The sequence below is a fragment of the Plecotus auritus genome (genome assembly GCF_963455305.1).
Source record: "Plecotus auritus genome assembly, chromosome: 3".
Taxonomy (NCBI): domain Eukaryota; kingdom Metazoa; phylum Chordata; class Mammalia; order Chiroptera; family Vespertilionidae; genus Plecotus; species Plecotus auritus.
In genome coordinates, this window is record NC_137772.1 from 42,347,395 (window position 1) to 42,362,037 (window position 14,643).

The window sequence follows — 14,643 nt, forward strand, 5'->3', positions numbered from 1 at the left end:
GGTGGATTAAGGTGGGAACAGATAGTATAGTAGTCCAGATGTCAGGTGTTCAACAGATGAGCAGATAGTAGGAACAAAAGGAACAGGAAGAAGAGGGAAGAGATTGACAAAGAATTGGCCATGAGGATGAAAGAAAATGCTGAAACAATGGAAGAGGATGCAAGCTTTCACATCAGGGAAACCCAAGAAAAGGCAATAACTTTCAGGGACTTCAAACCTTAGACATGATTTTAGGAAAAATTATGATTTTCCGTTGCACTGTGGTGGGTTTGAAGATGCAGCAGTAATAATCAAATGGCAGTATTGTGGTGGAGCAGAAAGAGCTCCGCTTTAACAGACAGATCAGGTTGCTAATCCTGGCTTGGTCTACTGCAGGTTGTAGGGCTTTTCCAAGTTATTTAAACTCTCTGAGCCTTAGTGTCCTCTCCTGCAACAACTCTCAGGGTTGTGAGGATTGTGGTAACATATGGCAGGTGTGGGGGACACATGGGTGTTTGGTCTGCCCAGCAATTTTCCCGTGGGAAATGCCCTTTTGGGCGTTGGTGGAGCTGTCAGTCACATGACCACCTTCTCTGCCACATGATTGATCCAGGCAAGGCCTGTGAGCCAATCGAACAATAAGAGTCCATTTTGGGGGGATGAATGTGACTGGTGAGAAAAGGGTCTCTTCTGATGTCAAAAGCAGTAAGCACACTGTAAACCTGATAGTATTACCATCCAGGCAGCTTTGGGGAGAGAGAGAGCCTGAGGATACAGGTAACAGAGAAAAGCAGAGATGAGAGATGTAGAAAGAGAAAGGGAGAGAGAGAATCCTAATAATGTTGTTTTAACCCCTAGAGCAAACAGAGCCATCCATTGGACTTTTCAGCAATAGGAGTCAATATGTGTGCGTATATATGTAGCTTGAGTTGAGTTTTTGGCTCAGGAATCTAAGAGTACTAATTCTGCAGGAATTCACCACACAGCTGACCAACCAGGGACTGGCCATGGCAAGGCTCCACCCATAGGGGGAGCTCCATACTGACACAGTCCAATAGAGACCCAATCGGACCTCTGTGGGCTCTTTTCAATGTGAGACAAAGAGGAACTTGATATTGGCAGCCATTACTGAAATAAAATGACAAGGGAAGCCAATATGCAGATCCATCAAGGCAATCAGACCCAGGGGTAAGCAGTGGCATTGAGGAGAAGCAGAAATAGTGATAGAAGAGGCAGAGATGCAGCAAAGCTCTGTCACAGGTGAGAGGAGTTCCTAGAGCCAGTAGGGAAGGACACTAAGGTTGGGCTGCTGGAGTGGCTGGGGTTCCTGCTTATAGTGAAGGATGTCCAAGACTCCATGGAGCCTAGATGTTGAGATGACTTCCTTTCCTTCTTACTTCTCATTACCTCTCTTCTCTCATTCTCATTCTTTCTTTCACTCTTGTCTTCTCTCCTCCTTCTTTTTGCTCCTCTCCTCTCCTCTCCTCTCCTCTCCTCTCCTCTCCTCTCCTCTCCTCTCCTCTCCTCTCCTCTCCTCTCCTCTCCTCTCCTCTCCTCTCCTCTCCCCTTCTCTTCCCCCTCTCCTCCCCTCCCCTCCCCTCCCCCCCCCTCTCTCTCTCTCTCACACACACACACACACACACACACACACACACACACACACACACACAGACCACCTTCTCTGCCACATACTCCTTTATACTGTTTCTTCCCAATTGCAGTAAGAGATGCTTGTCCTCATTGTTTCTTTACAATAACTGCCGTTACCTGAAGAAATCTGAAAGGGCCTTTGCTCCTACAACTGAAGGAGTGTAACCAACATCTCATCAGAGCTGCAGACCCATCTAGATCCATCTACCAAACTGACTGTAGGCTACCCTTTCCTGGATGTCTGCTGAATGCATACACACACACACATAGAGCAGGGAAATGAGGAGGAATGAGCCAGGATGGGACACAGAGAAGCAGCAGCTGGAAAGGCAGATAAGTGCTGTAAGACAGTGCATGGCCACAGATGGCAATACCTTCAAACTTTGCTTCTCAAACATCAGTGGCCATCAGAATCACCTCAGCTGGCTTGTTAGAACTCAGATAGCTGGGCCCACGGAGGAGTTTCTGACCCAGTAGGTCTGGGGCGGGGGAGGGGGGGAACCTAAGGATCTGCATTTTAAATACGTTTCCGGTGATGATGGCACTGCTGGTCTGGGAACCACACTGAGTGCCACCAGATTTTTAAAAAGGAGTGAGTGGCTAAGAAAATCAAATACCTCAGAGGCTTGGCACAAAGTAGTGAACAGATTGAGAAATTGTCTATGTTGTCAACTCAAGAGAGCAATTTCCAGAGAATAGCAGATTTTGCTGCTTCCTATGCCTTGAAAAATTACCAAAAAAAAAAAAAAAAGAAAATTATTCCTGTCCCCTGGGAATACCCCATTGTCACCTCAGAATCCTGCACTTTCAGCCAAAACCCACCCCAGGTTAAAGGCATTCAGTACAATAAGGGCATTCGTGGCCTGAATCCACATTTCAGTAGAACGGAAACTAAACATAATCAAAGTCACTGAAAGGTGGTTAAGAGAGTCACCTCCTTAAAACAGCTATATTTGTCCATCATCTAGTGTAGAGGCTATTAAGGCTGAGGAAGTGAAGGCTCCAGAGCTCCCTCAGGTGGATATTTTTATTTCAATTCTGTACCCATCATTTACTGAATATGGGCCATTATTGGTTGCCTGCTGTGCGTTTCCTAGGGCTGCCGTAACAAATTACCACAAGTCAGGTGGCTTAAAACAATAGAAATTTGTTCTCTCAGAGTTTTGGAGGCTATATGTCTAAAATCAAGGGTCCACGGGCCCTGCTTCCTCTGAAACCTGTAGGGGAGGTCCTTCCTTGCCTCTCCCTAGCTTCTCACAGTTTTCTGCCCATCCTTGACATTCCTGGCTTACAGCTGCACCACTCCAATCTCTGCTTTATTCATCACATGCCTGTCTCCATCTTCATATGCTGTTCACTTCTTCTTATAAGACACCAGCCATTGAACTAGGGGCCACTCTACACTCATCTTAACTTATTACATCTGCAACAATCCTATTTTCAAATAAGGTCACATTCTACAGGTGCTGGGGGTAAGGACTTCAATGTACCTTTTGTGGGGAGCACACAATTAACCCATAATATCTACTCAGGACTCTATCCCTCTCTCTTTCCTAATCAAACCCAGATTTGTCCAAAAGCATATTTATTTTTTTCAAGTTTTTAATGAAAGTTGTATATAAGGTCACTTTATTCCTGCTTCTTCTCAATTGTTACTTCCTTGTATTTACCTTTTTCCTTTCCTACTTGGTGAGATTTGGCTTTATATTCAAGGAACTTTTTGCGGTCTTTGTCCCCCTCTAATCTAGTGATAACCACCTTGCTGGGGTGAATGCCCACATAAACAGTTGCACCATTAGCTTTCTCCTGTTATACTTGTTCAATGGAGATGACCTATTTCTTCCTGTAAACCTGGATTACATTGACAGTTTGATGCCCTTTGTAATGTCCTTGCACAACCTGAACTTCATCATCCTTTCGAATGGGCATGGGTCGAACACTGTACTTCTGTCTCAGCTCTTTGGAAAAAGAAGACATACTCTTCCTGCGAATGTGGGAAGGTGCATTGAAATGCTTTTTATGGTTCTTGCTCCAGTCAGAAGTCACAAAGGGATTGAACTTCACTTTGACCACTGGCACTTCTATACTGGCCGAAAAAGGGAAGAGCCAAAAGCATATTAACTAATACATCTATGGGAAAAAATATCCAAGCTGAGATTTGGAAAACCCTGCCTATGTGGCAATGGCTTGTCCCAATAAGTCATCTTTTGTGCACAACAAGAGGTATTTGGGGTAACTTAAAGGATATGCTCTTCAAGAGCTATGGGGAATCCAGGCAAAACATGAAGCCTTTAACAGATGGGGACATCAACCCTGGCAGGGTCGATTGGAGCATCGTCTGGTACGCCAAAAGGCTGTGGATTCAATTCCTGGTTCAGGACACATACCTAGGTTGTGGGTTCAAACCCTAGTTATTGGGACACGTAAGCGAGACAACCGATCGATGTCTGTGTCTCTCCCTCTCCCTCTCCCTCTCTCTCTTTCTCTCTCAGAAATCAATAGCAAAACATATCCTTGAGTAAGGATTAAAAAAGATAAAGATGGGGACATCAGAAGGCCATGTATAGTAATGACACTCCTCAGATCATTAGTTTGGTAATTATCTGCTTTCCTGGCTATTATTCCCATTAGATTGTGAAGACTGGCTTTTAAAAAAAAATCTATCTTAGCTCTTACCATAAAGCATAACATATAATCAGGACTCAAATTGAATAAATGTTTTAAATATTGTTAAAAATGTTTATTTTGCTAAATCCTTTTTTTATGCCTCATTGTGAGCTGTAATCTGCCTATTCCATAGAATGATCACTAAAATAAGGAGGGGTGAGGAAGGACTGTACTAAAGGAGCAGATTTTTGGCTTCCCAACTTGGAATCAAGAAAGTAGATGCAGACCTTAAGGAGTAGCTTTGGGTGGTCAAGCTGGGACTATGCTCAGAATTTTGGCCACAGTAGATTAAATAAGACAAAGTGGCAAAATGCTGGACTATAGGTATAGGGTCTGTTCTCTCTTAAGGCACCAAATAATAAAGGGTCCCAGGGATGTAGATGCAGATCAAGTGGGGCCCACATGGCCTTGGAAGGAGGCTAGCTAATAAGATGACTTCAGCTCAGCCCAGGAAAGACAGACTGGACCAGACCCACAAGGGTTTGAGTTCAGGTAGTTATGGATTAGTGACAGGTTCCTTTCCATTCATTCCTGGCCCGCAAAGTTGTATGTCTAGGAGTACAGGATCTTATAAGGGGGCGTGCACCTTTGATTGTTTGATTGGACTAGTTTAGATAGAAGTAAAGATAGAAGTAAACTTGTAGAAAATGGACAGTCATGCAAACATTTTCTTTCTCTAGCAACATCAATGAGTCCTGTTCATAACAATGCAAAAGGATTTAGTCAAGAATATAAACCTAAGTCTAAATCTCATTTGACCTGGTTTGAACATCTTACTGGTTCTTTCATTAATTTATGAGTTAAATAAAATCTTTCACATGTAAGCACTTTATATTTGTCTGAGGGTCATGATTTTCCCTTTCAGAATATTCTACTATAACAGGCAAAGAGGGAGTCATTGGTGCCTGAAGTCTCAAAGGTTAAACAGACATAGGTGACTATGGGGAAAACCACTGTCAGCTCAGGATGAGAAAGCAGCCTGTTGGGGAAAGAAATTCAGGAGAGGTGAAATCTGTCATTGGACCTTTCCTATTCTCTTATACATCTCCTCTTTTAGAGGCCCCACCAGGATCTGAACTCTCTCCCTTCCCCAACATCCAAAATCCCTTCTTCCTTTCCCCCAGGACTGCTGCGTGCCCACAGACTGAGAGTTCCCTCCTACCACACCCTTGGGCACCCCGCCCACTTGGATATCTCACCCTCAGTGCTTGTGGGGTGCTCACAGACTCCTGCAGCTTTGGCTTCCTGCCCTGCCCAGTGCACACACGGAAATAAAAGGCATGAACCAAGGGCGACACTTTGAGCATCACTTCAGTCAAGAGGCCACTTCACTTTTTCAGAGCAAGTAGCACAGCAGAGTGGCGGCGAGTCAGGCTTCATAGACAGAGACCAAGTCAGTGTCCTCCCTTTACCTCTCCACATTCTGTCTCAATGACAGTTGCCATTCAACTGCCACATCCTCTCCTATATTTGATTCATATTTTCTGTTCATCAGGAAACCAGTAGATCTGGGCTCCTCAACCATTAGGTTCCAGTCAATGAACATTGGTCAACCTCCAATTGATTTCCACAGTCATCCCTTGCGTTGACTGGAAGGAACTTGGCTTGCCTCCTACCACACAACCAGCATCTCAAACCCTCAAAATGAACCACAGGTCAGCTCCTTGCCCGTGAGCAAGATTAAGGTATGGCACTCTCTATGCTCTTAACAATGCTCACATCCTCTCCTTCCCATAGTGGTCACAATATGGTTTTAAGAAAATAAAGACTAATATATTACTCTTTAAAATGCATATATAGAACATCTGGTAAAATCAGGATAAGTAATGCAAATGTCAAACCATAATACAGGGTAGAGAAAAGTATGTTGACAGTTGTGAGTACATGAAACAGTTTTATTCTTATTTTATTATTTATTATTGTACTAGAGGCCCAATGCACGAAGATTCGTGCAAAAATAGGCCTTCCTTCCCCTGGCTGCCAGAGCCACCTTTCTGCCTTCCCATGCTGCCCAGAGGCCCAGAGCGGCTGGGGGGGTGCGGAACGCCTGCATCGTTGCCACGGCTAGGACGCAAGCGTCCCGCCCCCAGCCACTTGGCCTCTGTGTATGCAAATTAACCCACCATCTTTGTTGGGCTAATTTGCATACTCACTCCTGATTGGCTGGTGGGCATCACGAAGGTACGGTCAATTTACATCTTTCTTTTTTATTAGTGTCAATTATCTTCCATATGAACAACTGTAAACCTACTTTTGCCCCACCCTGTTTTTATGTAACTAGAACATTGGTAGGATGAGATAACTGTGGCTTAATATAAAATTACATCTTTACCCAATTCCCATTTAGCCTTTTGTCATGCTAAAAGAATTTTACATATATCTACTCACATGTAACTATAGCAACCTAGAGATCAAATATTTGAATGTAAATGTAAGTCAGAAAGGATAAAGTTACAGCTATTTCAGTTTTGAAAATAGGCCACACCTTCCAATGGTAGAGGGCAACTCATAAGTACTGTGAGGCCTGCTGTTCTTCCTTCCTCAGGGGAACCTTTAACCAGTACCACCTTGGGGTTAAGTTGTTGGGGAGCAACTCAGCCTTCTGGGACTACCCTGGGTGACAGGGCAGAGCAGGATGTGTTTGGGGAATTGCTAGAACCTGGAGCCTGAGTTGGGAGTGTGCTCTGAGGTACTGGATCACCTGGGCTTCTGGCCACAGCCCTGAGGACAGGTGAGAGCAAACAAAGGGGGCATTCCCTTCAAACCAGCCACGTGGTTGCTCCAGAGACATGAAGTTAAGTGACCTCAGTGGAGCAAGGTCAAGGGTGCTGAGAAGGAAGTGTACCCTCCTAATCTGATAACACATTTTAAGCCCCTCTCCCCCCCATACAAAGCTCACTCCATGGTTACTCACATGGCTAAAAAATGCAACCACCCTGACAGAGACGATAAAACAAAATTCACACCCGAGGTAGACATAAACGACAGCGTGACTTCTGGGAAGTCAAGCTTTGATAAGACTGGCGGGTGGTGGTGGGGTATGGAGAGGAAGCTGGGAGACTATGTCTTGGGCTCCTGAGGCAAACTGGGAGGTTCTAGGATCCAAACTGCCAAGTGCACATTTTAGCCAGGCATCAAGTTGTTTTAAGTTGTTTTTCAAAGATGAGTAATCGGGGCCACATTTCTGTACATGTGATGCACCATTAGCTGGGGTCTGGCAATGCTTTGTCATCATGTACTGACTGCGGGTAGTTGAGCTTTGGAGCAATAGTTTCTCCTTCAAATTTCCTTCCCCAAACAGGTCCTAAGAGGTGGCTTATACCATTTTACATGTTAAATACCAATGAGGTGTCACATAAGTATTGCTTTGTGCTAATACGCTGAACACGCTGTACACTAAAACACAACCTCCAAAGTTGCTTTCATAAAACAAAACCTCACGCCCATTTTGAAACCAAATACTATTAACATTGTCAAATAGGTATCCACACACAGGTTTCAATAAGTAGTTAAAAATAAAGGTGGAATTTCTGGAATGATTCACAGGAAACCATTAACAGTGATGTCTGCAGGGGTGAGAACTCAAGTCCTGAAGGATGAGGGAGATTTGCTTTTCTCTATATCCTTTTGTACATTTTGAATTGTTTACCATGTGCATGGATTACCTATTTCAAAGGAAAACATGAATTAAAGTGAAAATTAAAATAGGTATTCTGAATCTAAGTTGAAACTGTAAATACTGAATGTGCCCATTAAAGTGCTTTTTTCTTAAACCTTCACAATAAAGGGAAACAAGCTCTGCTGTTTAAAAAAAGCCCACCTCCTCCACCCGGGCATTTCAATAGCTGGGTGTCATTCCTTTAAGGAGCAGGAAGCATGTGTGGGAGTTAAACATGCATTTAATCATCCCTCCCCCCAGGTCCGACAGAAGTGTGGCGAGGAGGGCCATCTGTTTTGTTTGAATGAGAAATGACCCAGCATTCTGATTTCAATTAGCCTCTTTGTAGCTTTATGTTTGAGCTGCTTCCATGGGTAACAGTTCAAACTAAGTGTAGAGACGAGCTGGCCAAGTTCTGCCAGTGTGGATTTGTTTAACACTGTCAGCGAACATAGAACTAGTGTACAAGACAATGTGGCTGGATGCACACTAAGATGTGCAATTTTATGGACTCAAAATAGCATGTTCCGGAACCTGCGAGATAAAGAAAACATTGAAAAGGTATCTTGAAAAGGTAACTCTAACCCTACCACCCTAGTTTATTGCTGTACACAAGATAGTCCCAGTCAACATGCTACAACATAAATGTCTGACTGTAGCTTTAGCCAGAACAGCCTTGTTTACTCTGACCCACCCACCTATGGTTTTCTTTGCTGATAACCAAAAAGCTTTAGCTTATATTTAGGAAGGAAATTAAACTTGAATTCTATGTAAACAATGTCACTGATTGCAAGGTATCAATAAAAACTAGCTTTTAAAAGTGAATGCAATCTGTCATTCTTGACTTATATCTATCGTATTTGTAATTCTTTTCAGAGAAATGAATGACCAGTTTATTTATCATGGTCAATACCGTTCATGTGGCCCCGACTGCTTTTTTGCTAAAAATATCCAAAGGAAATAATAGAACCTTTTGGAGCTTGTGTTTTCTCCTTTACAAAATACATAATTCTTTATTAATGATAATGTCAAATTTAGCTATAGGTCAACGAATGAAAAGGAAAGATAATTAAATGGGAAAATGAAGAGATGAAGTTCAGATGAGCAGGCTGAAGAAATCCAATAGAACTTCTAAAGCTAGAGGAAATGTGCAGATTTTTAAATATCAATGGTTTTTAGTGTTACAACTTCAAGTCACATTGAAGGAGAAAACAAATCAGTAGAAGGAAACAGGTTTGGTTCTATCAAAGTAAATATACCCGAGAAAGCAAAGTATTATTTTCTACATACAGATCTCATTGTAGGCATGATACGGGCACCATCTATTCTGGCGGTAGGAGAAAAATACAGATATGGAATTATATTTCTTCATGACACAAATTTACATGTTGATGACACACCTGAATGTCCATCCATTGGCAGAAGCTGAGGAATGCATTCTATTAACAGTTATTTATTTTGTTCATTAAAAAACAGGACTTGATAAAGCCTAAAGTTAACAATTTAAAAAATCTTTAAGACCTGTAATGCTTCATAATTTTTAAAGTTTTTTTGTGACTTGTGGCATTACATAATCTTAGCTAGTATATATAAAACTATAAGGAATTGGTAGCACAGATTTCAGGTATTTTCAAGTTAGAATAAAGGTACAAGATGCCCATTTATGACCATAGAACAACTTCTGGGCTGTACTATGCACAAGCCATGTGCCCCTATATGGTATGATAGGCACAGAAAGGTCTACATTCACCTACTTCCCCCAAACTGTCTCATTACCTAAATAGCACTTTCCAGTCGCTCCTTCCAATTAAAGTACTGATTATATGCCACAAAACTTAAAGTGCAAATGTTAAATAGCATTATTAAGATTACTTTGGCCCTGGCTGGGCGGCTCAGTTGGTTGGAATGTTGACCTGATGTGCCAAGGTTGCGGGTTCAATCCCCAGTCAGGGCACATGCAGAAATCAACCAATGAATGCAAAATAGATGGAACAATGAGTCAATATTTCTCACTCTCTCCTTCCATCTCTCTCTGAAATCAATACATACAAAAATTTTTTTTAAAAATTATGTGATGACATTGTTTAAGATTATCAAATTAGTCAAGAGTTGGGACACTCAAAAAAAAAAAAAAAAAAAAGACACAAATTCTGAAGTGACAAGAGGAAAAAAACCCCAGAAGCACATGACTGCCTTTCGTGTTCATGGCACCATGACAACCAAGATAAGCTGGAGACCATATTCCAGTAAGCTTACTTATAATCTTAGTGGACGGTAGACAGACATCTGATAAATAATTACATTATAAACTATGAAGAAAGTCTTTATTAATGAGGGTTTTACAAAAACCTTTCAAAGCAGCTGAGGTTCACTGGTTATCTGAGCAATTCTGGTCCTATCAGAAGCAGGATAAAGGTCCAGGCCAGAAGCCCTTCCTCCTCTCAGGAGGTTAGGGGGCGGTCATTCTCCACAATCGCCTCGAGAAGCCCAGTTGCTGTGCTCAGAGCACAATGCAACCCAACTATTCTCTTCCCGGGGTACACTCAAGCTAAGGACAACGCTCCTGAGATTCTACCAACCACCTCACATGCCTAACCAGTGTGCTTTTATCCCAGAGAACTTCCTAAACAAAACACAGCAGCTGACTTAAGAAGTCAGGATAAAAGTCATGGAGAAGAGGCCTTTTCTTCCACTACCTTCCTCACCACTGGTCTTGCCTTTTCATAGTCTCCTTCCTCATCTAAGTCTTTTCCTTTAATACAGTACTTTTATTTTCCAATTGCCTCTTCATTGCTTAAGTGTGAAATATGGCTACTTCAAAGTGTAAAGAAAAAGAAAAAAGTTACATTAAAACGGTAAGTTGACTATTTTAATCACGAAGCTAATTGTTCACTGAAGGAAAAATAACACTGAAGAAACTTAACTTTGATCAACAAAACTAGCCTAGGGTCTGAATCTGAAGATTTTATAAAACCTTTATTTAGTCAACCAACCTACTGCAATGGTACCTTAACAGTATTATGTATAAAAAAACCTAAATATTCTGCAAGAGATATATAAATTTGAAACTTATTTAAATTTAACCTATTTCAGAGGTTAAAAATAACTAAAGCTCCTTTGCTCTTTAAAACCAATAGGCCAGTTTTTAAAAAGGATATCAATATAAAATTATTGAGCAGGAACCTACCAATATCATATGAACAAAAGAGAGTAATTTTAGTTGTAAGTTTAATGACAGTATCTGGTTTGCTTTCATAAGCAGCAAGCCCTGAGCCCCTAAAATGCAAGATGAATATTCTCTTAGATATACGCAGACTAATGTTTCTGAAATCCCAAACTTCTATATTCCACATAAGTGAACTGCAATTAATCAGATGTATGTGAAAGAGAAATAGTTATTTCTTAACTCTAAGAAATGAAACTGTGAAACCCAAATTAAGACAAAGTAAAGAGGAAGATTTCCCAGTCATTGCTAATCATAAAAATCGACTTTTAAAACATAAAAAATGCAGCCTTGGCTGGTGTGGCTTAGTTGGTTGGAACATCATCCCATATACGGTAAGGTTTTGGGTTCGATTCCCATTCAGGGCACATACCTAGGTTATGGGTTCAATCCGCGGTTGGGGCGCAGATGGAAGGCAATCAATCAATGTTCTCTTTCACTTGATGTCTCTCTCTCTCTCCCTCATTTCCCCTCTCTCTGAAAATCAATGGGCATATCCTTAGGCGAGGATTAAAAAAAACAACATAAAAATGCTGTATTTTGAAAAAATTGGTCAGAAACTTAAAGTCCTTAATGACAATGTAGTAAGGCCCATAGCAACTACTAGACTTACCAGTACATCAATTACCTGGCTAGATATACATGATTAAAATTTCCATTACTGCCTAGTGGTAAAAATTTTAGATTTGTCACAAAGCCCAGGACACTGGAATTTCATTTAAAGCAAAACTCAGAAAGTGTTACATTAACAAAAACAGTAAAATCTGATAAAATCGTATAACTCATTTTAAAACACCAATATTTACAGATTCCCTTTGAATATATAACAGGTAATGATGCAAGGAAGACGTTTTTACAATATTTATTAAGATAACAAGTTTATAAATTGAAGGACTCAGAGGCACATAGTTTAAAAGGCCAATACCATGGGAATAATGAAGTCAACACAGAAAAGAAAGTATGAACAATTACAACCAATACAGAATTTTTTTAAAAAAGCCACATCCCCCCAATAAACACATCATACGAATCATCCTTCAAAATTACCATGATAAAAAGTTATTTCCTTCAAAGAAAAATAATTCTTTCCACCTACCGAGCCTAGAAAATTCTATTTACAATGAACTGTCCGGCATTTCATCGGTATTGTTTAATGCAGCCTCCTCTATTACTGTCATTAGAAGTACTGAAAATTTTATAGCTATTGTATTTACAAATGCACATAATATTTAAATTTGTTCTTCATTGAGAACAACTGAATATATACTTGATCAAATCACAATATAAATGTTTTAGTGTTGAAAACACATTTTGTGGGGAAAAGTGTATGGGAAGAGGTGTATTTAGAATTATACTCTTTCTGAAGGATTACTAGGCCAATAAGTCTGATAAAACTCAAGGTAGTCACAAAACAGATCTTTGTTGATGAAGAATTTAATTTATTTCTGTTTTAACTGGACACACTGGGCTTCTTCAGTCAACTTTCACCACACTGTAAATTTTGGTAACAAACCAAAAACATGCAAAGAAGCCAATTGTTCCTATAAGAGAAAAAAGAAAAATAAATGCTTTTTCAAAGAAAGCCTAATAATTTACACATAAATACTGATTTAAAATGACTGTTTCCTTAAAAAAAAAAAAAAAAAAGCCACAAAACTAGAAACTGTTACCTTCAAGGAATATACCATGGATCCATGAGCTTTTGTGAAAAATATACAACTACCTGAAATCAAATTTCCTACAGAAATTGACAGAAAGAACTTTTTATACTATAAGATTACCTGAGCTTTTTATAATACATTTTTCTTATTACATGCAAAAGACTGAAATTAAGATGAGAAGGATGAAAATTTTCCCTTCCTTTTAAAGAATGTTTTATCATAAAATGGAAAGGTGCTATTAAAATTAATTCAAGGTCTGATATGACTAGCTTAGACAATGCATCAGATTCACAGAATAATTAAATGGGGATATTTTCCAAGTATAGTTATTGGGGATTATCAGTTTTCAAAGAACTATAATAAAATAACGCAGAAAGTTTTTACAAAGTGTTTAAAGCAATATAATTAGGATAATAATAAAGATGCATTCCCATTGAGAATGAGAGGTGGTATGGTACCAGAGGACAGAGCAGCTTTGTCATGAGGTGTGTATAACATCTTTGGAGTAGATCACTGAATTTACAAGCCCATTTCTTTTTTTTTTTTTTTTTAATTGTTTGAAGTATTACAAATAGTAGTACATATGCAAGCCCATTTCTTTAGCTTGTTTTAAACAGAGATAATTTTATATGCCCTTAGCTGCCTCCATAGACTGTCAGGCAGAGTACATGAGATGATTCATAAAAAAACATATGCCTTGATTTATGGGTATCTTCATCAATCTGGATTCCAAAAAACTGAATGCTAGACAGGTGACAAAAAATGAGTCTCCAAGGGATTAATTGTCTAATGGCCCCGTGGCTGATAAATAGGACCAGAACTCAAATCCGCTTTTTCTGACTTCAAGTGTAGTACTTTTAAAAACTATACCATGCTTAGATTTATTAAACATAAATTTTGAGACTCTGTTTTGCAAAAGGATGTATACTAAATTATGAAACGGGCCTAACATATTTTTAAAAACTGAGAGGCATACCATTTTTTCCAGGATTACCCCTGAGAAACAGCCAACAGGTGGGGGTGCAGAAGAATACAGAAAGGGGACATACATACTCCTTGTGTATGTCTGGTTTTCAATATTGTTTTAAATGTAATATGAAGAAAAAAGTATTAAAGGAGATTTTCTAAGTCAAGTGGGACATTACTATGGAAAGCTATAAATGTTATTATACTCATTCTCACAGCATACATGTACCGAGTACCTACTCTGCACAAGTCACTGTTTGGGAGGATATACAGTACCTTTTGATTATTCAAAGGGTCATTAGTAAGCTTAGCTTTCAGAAAAGTAATGATGAAAACATAAATCTATTTAAACAACCTATGTTTAAGAGAAGGTATGTTAAGACGAGAAAAAAATATTTTATCACCATACTGATAACCCTAAGAATGTTTACTTTATTCTTAACAAAATACTTTTAGTATTTTATCTTTTTATTAATATGGAATAGATACAATATACATACTTAAAGCATCTTTCTTTAAATGACCGAATATTATTTTGTTTTGTAAAATAGACTGACTTAGATAAGGGTCTGGAGTCCTGAAGTAACTATGGGTATACCCCACTTTAGAAAAAACCAACCTCATTATGTCTGACCAATGACCTGGAATACAGAATTGATGTAAGTGCCTGAAGCTTGTCATATACCGATATAGCAACAGGAGCACTTAAACCCACTTAGTTCTCTTAAATGTTAACAGATGAGTAAAAAGTAGAACATTTCTAATTTAAATATTTTTTTCTTTTGGGCTCCTATATTTCCTCATAGCATGCAACACAACCTTAGATAAAATTTTAGATA

General features: G+C 39.6%; 1 protein-coding gene and 1 pseudogene across 2 annotated transcripts in view; both read right to left on the reverse strand.

Moving 5' to 3' along the window:
• Positions 1-3,258: 3,258 nt before the first annotated feature.
• On the reverse strand, positions 3,259-5,842 carry LOC308244028 (large ribosomal subunit protein uL24-like; annotated as a pseudogene). Its single transcript has 2 exons — positions 5,709-5,842; positions 3,259-3,715 (listed from the first exon to the last, which is right to left on the reverse strand). The product of its transcript is annotated as a large ribosomal subunit protein uL24-like (transcript).
• A 6,181-nt stretch (positions 5,843-12,023) lies between these two features.
• Positions 12,024-14,643, reverse strand: part of TM9SF2 (transmembrane 9 superfamily member 2) — a 67,677-nt gene continuing 65,057 nt past the window's right edge. Inside the window, exon 17 of the mRNA XM_080662459.1 lies at positions 12,024-12,718. Within this exon, the coding sequence (XP_080518585.1) occupies positions 12,651-12,718 (68 nt within the window). The 3' untranslated portion in view covers positions 12,024-12,650. The remainder of the gene's footprint in view (positions 12,719-14,643) is intronic.